The sequence below is a fragment of the Apus apus genome, chromosome 3 (genome assembly GCF_020740795.1).
Source record: "Apus apus isolate bApuApu2 chromosome 3, bApuApu2.pri.cur, whole genome shotgun sequence".
Lineage (NCBI taxonomy): Eukaryota > Metazoa > Chordata > Aves > Apodiformes > Apodidae > Apus > Apus apus.
The window spans coordinates 96,001,018-96,007,928 of record NC_067284.1 but is presented as its reverse complement, the minus strand read 5'-3'; the positions used below and the strand labels follow the sequence as shown (position 1 = coordinate 96,007,928).

General features: G+C 36.9%; 1 protein-coding gene across 5 annotated transcripts in view; it reads right to left on the bottom strand.

The window, feature by feature from the left end:
• Positions 1–320: 320 nt before the first annotated feature.
• Positions 321–6,911, bottom strand: part of TAB2 (TGF-beta activated kinase 1 (MAP3K7) binding protein 2) — a 68,725-nt gene continuing 62,134 nt past the window's right edge. For 4 of the 5 annotated variants that reach the window (XM_051614821.1, XM_051614824.1, XM_051614822.1 and 1 more), the window contains 4 exons: positions 6,674–6,834; positions 5,975–6,068; positions 4,544–4,624; positions 321–2,374 (listed from right to left, as the gene is read on the bottom strand). In XM_051614821.1, coding sequence (XP_051470781.1) covers positions 2,229–2,374; positions 4,544–4,624; positions 5,975–6,068; positions 6,674–6,834 — 482 coding nt within the window. In that variant the 3' untranslated portion in view covers positions 321–2,228. The remainder of the gene's footprint in view (positions 2,375–4,543; positions 4,625–5,974; positions 6,069–6,673; positions 6,835–6,911) is intronic. The other variant, XM_051614826.1, reaches the window with a different exon arrangement.

The following is a 6,911-nucleotide window of genomic DNA, read 5'->3' as shown; positions in this document are numbered from 1 at the left end:
GGACAAAGTGGCTGCCCATTGAATTAGAAAAATATTCTAACAATCATAAACCTCTAAAGCATGAAGTAAAAAGGCCTACTTATTATGTCAGGAATAAGGGAATGGTTCTTAGGTCAGGATTCAACCTTGTAATTATAACTTTATGGAATACATTCCTTGCTCTCACTGAATTAGTATTACACAGAATAATGCAAAACAAAAGCTTAAATAAAATCTCCAGTCTTAAGAAATCAGTCTAATTTTAATACTCTTTATGCTTATTGTTCATTATTCTGTTGCTCCACAGCATGGAAAAAGCAAACAAATCACAAAACGAAGCATTAGAATATATTTTTTTTTTTTTAATTTTTATAAATAACTTATCTGTTACAAAGACAGTTTACCCAGCTAAATCACAAAACCATCAACTCAAGATATCCAAGTTAGGTTTTATTAATAAACAGGTAAAAACTGATTTGTCAATCTTCACATAGAACTGCAGATGAAGCTGAAAAACAAGGCCTCGTTTCATAAACAAAATGCATTGAATGCAAGTGCTTTGGGTCTACTGCCTAATTACCTGGGATTGGCATTTTCTTCCCACATAAAAAAATGCAAAGCCTTCAAAACAAAGGCATCTGTGCATTCACATAGATCACTTGTAAAACTCCTAATGAAAGTGTCCACTGGCAAATGTTTACAGTGGGTGACAGTCTACTTTGTCTCTTGCTACATTGTTAGCACTCCCTCCAGCCTCACGCTAAGTGCTGCTACATAATTCTTTGCGTGCCGTCTTTCATGCATACTGTACTGGAATTCCATTTTCTTGATCTCAGCTATATACATCCCCGATCATGTGAATATTTTCCTTATAAAAATAGATCATAAAAATAAAGAGATGCTTGAGGTTGCTTCAGTGTTCAAGTCTGTTTGATTTCTCTTTTCCAGCCTTATTTCAGTTGTCCTAAATATTGCTATCCTTGTTTGCTATAAATATGAGACTTCACCACAAAGTCAGGTTTAGAAACTGGCTGCCAAAACAGGAAAGCATTTGAAGTCCTTGAACAAAGCTGTACGATGCTGCTGCTGTTGATTTTGGCACTGTATGAACTTCCCCAATGAATCTCTCTTCAGGAGTCTGCAAGATACCCAGCAGATGAAGCAAGCTTAAATCGGATGCTGATCTGTTGGTGGGTTGAAAGTTTCTTAGTATAAAGTTTCCTCATGCCAGACAAAACACTACCTTGTGTCACCCACCGTAAAACTCAGTGTACAGAGTGAACTATATGCGTAACTCTTCCAACTTTTCCTGCATTTTTACCACGCTGCATCTGCAGGTCTTCACAGATCATCAGCATTTACAAGAGCAATGTACAGAACGAGCCGAGGAAAGCTATTTTGTGCATAGTTTCTTATTAATGCTCTTATTTTAAGGCATTGCTTCTCTCAGATAAAAGCTTAAAAAAGGGACACGATCGTGGCTTAATCACTTAAAGGAAAAAAAAAAGAAAGTTAACAAAAAGACTATTACACTATACATACAGAAGTACAAGAAAATAATCAAGGTGAAGAAAAGAAATCACTTAAAGCAGGCTCTAGAGCTATGTACAGTAGGAAAAGCTTTGGGGTATTTCACTGTGTGTATTGTACAGACAACGCATGCAGTTTTTCCTTTTCATCTTTAGATGTGATTGTATTGATTTCTGGCTTCACAGAGATGTTTTCAGGGAAGACAAGGCAAGGAGTACCACTGATTTGTGAAGTTCTTCCCTTTATTGAAGGCACTATGTGGCAGCAAATGGTTTATATAGTTAAACCTTGTTCCTTTTAGATCTCCTCTGTGCATGTAGTGTTTCACTGAAAGCTCTGAAAACAAAACGCTAGCACTCTACTCCTTTCCCCTGTCAAAATTCAGTAGTGACACTGGGGCAGAGAAGAGGATGGACAACACCCAAGCACTGAACATGGTGTGTGTTACTGGGACACTGGTAATACTGTACATGGTTTAGGCAGCTGGCAACTGAGTCTTTCAGCAGATTACTTTTCAGCCGATGAACTTCAACTGCCTGTGACACGACACTGAGGTATTACTAGCTCTGTGGGCTGACATTTAACATTAGCAAAATACCATCTCATCACACCTTCAATTTTACAAAATCCTATACATAAACACTTTCTTTGCCTCCCAATGACTGGATTGTTCCTTGCATGTTTGCTATGGTTTTACACAAGGTAACAGGCCTGTTGGCTCAGAAATGCCGGGGCATTTCACACTGTTCACAGCGATTTAAGGCTGGATGATTTAAAAAAGTACAGGCAGTACAACTCCACTGAGCCCCCTCATCTTCATCTGTGTCTGGAACAGTCTTTGGTGTTTTCACAATGGACCTCTGATCTGTGACATGAAAGAGATAAGATAAGCAGTTACTAACCCAGAACAGCATGGAAAGAATTTTGAGATTATTTTTTTTTTCAGTAACTGAGAACTATCTTGTTCCCCTGAGAACAGTACAGTTATTGCAAGTGACAGAGGCAGCATTTTACCACCCCCTTGACTACAGCTTGATTGTAAGTCAGCCAAATGGCACAAGGTGAAACTATAAAAAGCAAGTTTCCCATCCCTTCACTCTGCCTTCTTTTCTTTTGGTCTCAGTTCACAGCTGTTGTATGAAAACGAGATACAACTTAGAAACTAATCAGCATGGGAAACATGCACAAGATTTAGAAGCCTGAGGTCTATGGAGCAGTCTAAAATTCATTACAACAAGAAGTGCTCTAAAACCTTTTGACATATTTAACATTTTGACCATAGAATGAGCATCAGCAGCTCTTCCTCAAACCAGATAAGCAGATAAGCTGAAGAAAAATCAATGCCTATCTCTGTCATGCTACAGCATAATCCTCCCAGGTGTACAGGTGCATCTTTTTGCACGACACATTAGAAAACAGCCTTAAACTATTTTAAAAAGAGAAAAGATGAAAAGAAATTAAAAAGATGAAAAGACAGAAGAGCAACTTCTGAAGTTAAGGGTTCCCAGTATAGGCAAATGTAGTAAGGTCTTTCAGCCAATTACTTGAAATGGAGAAGATCTCATTAGCAACTAGCCAAAAGCAACTGCTCCAAAATGATAGCAACAGCTTCAGGAAGTACAATGCTACTGACCACAATGGCAAAAAGAATTTGTTCATTCTTTTGTGAACAGTGCTAATTCTGGTTTAAGTCACAGCCTACATCATAGTTACAGTGCAACTTCAACCAAAGAAAAAAGTTAATGAAGGACTAAGATACAGTAGTGATTATTCTCTAAAAAGAAAGAAAGAGAAAGCATAAGAGGGAATTCAGAGATTTATAAATCAGTCAGGGTTAACTTTGCATTTTCAAGATAGATTTTGCATAAAATTATTTAAACACTTGAAATTTATGAGTTCCTCCAAGATGAGTCAATGCAACTGTTAACAACTAGTCATAGAAAATTAATTTTCTTCTTTGATGGGTTAGTTTTTACTTACTGCAAATGTAATTGACAGAACTTCAGATAAATTCTGCATGGTTCAGCTGTAAAACGTGTCTAATAGGATTGCATATGGATTTAATTTTACTCAGTGTTTTTACTAACAGATTGAATAATGAGACATGAAAACCCCTTAAAAGCACGAAGAACAGAACCAGTCTGGAGGAATTACAGTCTGGAGGACAAAAAAAATTTCAATCTAGCTAGACCATTCTGAAACAGAATTGCCAGAAATCCCTAAGATGAGATCCTGTAAAAACAGTTACTGCACTCTAGAAGGACCAGTCACACACACACACACATATATATATGTTGAGAAATTCCTAGACAGAAAGACTGCACAGACACATTGGTGGATTATCCACTTCATTCGGTGGTCAGCCTATAGGTCATAGCATAATTCTGTCGCAAACAAGTGTAACAATCAAGAGGTACTTATTCTGTTTCGTTTGGCATCCCACTAAGGCAAAATGGTAATGTGCAAAATTCAATGAAAAGCAGAATGTTGAAGACTAATAAACTCAGCAATACTGACTGCCCTATTGGGCAGCATTTCTCTCCTCATCAGCTATCTAAAACTACACCTAACAACAGTCCAAAGAGGCTTTTAATATGTTAATAAAAATTCTACTGTAGTCAGGAAGTTCAGTAAGGGTAACTAAACTGAGTTGCTGTAACATGTAAATAAATCCACCCTTCACCAAGGACAGTGATGAAGTAATCTAAGCAAATTTATCTCATCCCTAAGCAATGAATCTCATGCTCATTTAAACAACAACAAAAAGAGATGCTTCAACTTACCTAAACTACTTCTCAACATATTATCCATCTTTAAACATACCCCATTTAATATATTTCTCTTTCCTGAATGTATGAGCAGAGAGAAAATGAGCAAACAGAAAAACATTTACTGCTAATACAAATAAAATGCAATACGTGTATACTTTTGAAGTAACCTATTTATTAAACAACATTTAAACTAGACTCATAGAACAAAACTTGATACCAGAAGCAAACCAGATATTGACATTAAATCCAAATTTTTACAGTACCTTTGGGTTTCGGTGGCACCGGACCAAGAAATCCAATATTATCATAAAAATTATGAATAGCACTGGGATTAAAATGTGGTCCTGAAAATAAAAAAGAAAGTGCAGCAGTTTTAAAAATAAACTTGAGTAGGAAAAGTATATCAGGTTTTCTTGGCAGTAATTCTGAAACAGCACTATTATTTATTTATCACCTTTTATATCAAGGTGGCAAGACAGACCCGAGTGATACATTAGTGATGTCAGCAATAAACTTAAAAGAAACTTATTGCCCAAAATATGCAATCTAAAGTCAGAGATGGAATCGAGCAGACCAGACTCCTTAAGTATTATTTTTTCTGCCACTCTTCAATATTTCACTGTTTTATTAGTAAATTTTACCAGAGACCTTTTCTAAATTGTAACTGTACTAAAGAGATCTATTAGCTACCATGCAGTTTACTATATATGCTTAGATTTAACACTTAGAGGAACTCCTAGCTGCAACTTACTGTGACAAAACAGATATATAACCACATGCAATTTGAATACTCTATTTAAGTTCAAGTTTTTAATGCAGCATTACTTTCGGTACACCTGCTTATTTTCTCCTCACCTGCAGGTTCATTGTCTAAAGGAGAACTTGCACAGCTCATGACTGAATTTATCTAGCAGCTCGCTGCTGAAAGTGGAAAGCATTAGTCCCTTTCCTCTTGCTATCTCAGTTCTCCCTTCTTGTGCCTCTCCCTGCCATCAGCTGTAGCAAGCTCTTCCAGCAACACAACATTTTTTGCTTCTAGTGAGCAGAATCAGTTCTGCAAAGGGTCTAAAAAGCTAATACAGAGCCAGATCACAGTAAGCTGCAAGAGGGAAGCAGGAAGAGAGAGGGACCTCCTACAGGCAACTCTTGAATCAGTTCAGCTGTCTCATAATTTCACCCTCCTGACCAAAGGCTGTGTCCGTGCAGACAAGGAAAGTTCAAGGAGGAGAGAGTACTGGAAGTTACAACCATACTTTGTATTTGCAAACTTGAGAGGCTGAATACAAGACAGAAGAAATGGAAAACAAGAGAGACAGGGATGGACACATCTGTATGGCTATGTAATTTAAAAAGCCCTCCACCCTCTTCTTTGATAGTCAAATAACCAGATTTCCTACCCCTCCCCCCACCCCCACATTTATTAAATAAACAGCACAGTAAATCACAAGTTTCTCTCTTCTGAGTCACGTATGAGATAGGAATGACCAAGGGATTAGAAAAATCATAAAGCCAATAAAAATAATAGGCTTAGAAGACAATTACTTCCATGGTTTCACTCAAACTAATACGATGATTTTGCAAATAGTGCAAATACTCATCATTTATAAGACAGCTTCCTTTGGTACATGCAGAGAGTGAAAGAAAGGAAAAAAAATCCACATTTACAGTTGGTGAACTACTAAGACATACTGTACCTCTTGCTTGAAAAAGATCAATCTCTTTGGTTAGGCAATCTATGTCTATCTGCAGCTGTCTGTTACAACTTCTTAACTGTTGCATTTCTTCCAGCTGAAAAAATAAATCTGCCTGTTAGACTAAATTTTCCCATTTGATTACCACTCACACATAGGTAGACAACATTCAGTTATTTCAGAAGTTAAGATAAAACCTTTTCAATCCAAGCATAATCTTACAGAAAGCTTTCAAACCCACTTAATTCTTCTCTCTCATCAGATTTCAGAGCTGACTGAACGACTTCAGACTGTGGAGGACCCAGCCAATGGTCCACCAGATCGATGGATCATTTTCTGGCACTGAAAACTGGCGCATTAATCAGTTTCTTTGAGATTAGTATATGGATGAAGACCAAGAAAAATGGAGTGGAAAGCACTAAGTAATAAGTTGTGGTCTGAAACATTAGGAGATTATGCCTTCAACAGGTCAAACCTTTTGTAGCTGCCTTTAAAAGCAACACTTAGTCGACACTTAACCAATAAGTGATTATATAACACACACTTAAGTTTTTACTCTAAACTACACTGTTTACCATTTTAATTCTAGCTATACTGCCTGTCATTGGTATATTGTCAATATATGAGCCACTGTTCCTTTAATTTATTGTGACAGACTATGCTTGTGGTTTAGGTTTATAGACTACAGACGTTTTAACTTACAGATGGAATTTGAGAAACAGAATTAGATCTTTTCAGGCGCCTTCGTGTTAGATTATTCTCCATTTCATTGACCTCTGATTTTAGTTTCTCCAACTTTTTCTTTTGAATCTCAAGTTCTCGTTGAAGTCGCTCCATCCTGGCCTTCTGATGTACCAGTAAAGCTGCAATACATAAAGTCCCATTTTATGTACTTGATTATCCTTCATATGGCAACATTAGATAAAGATGAAAGTTACAA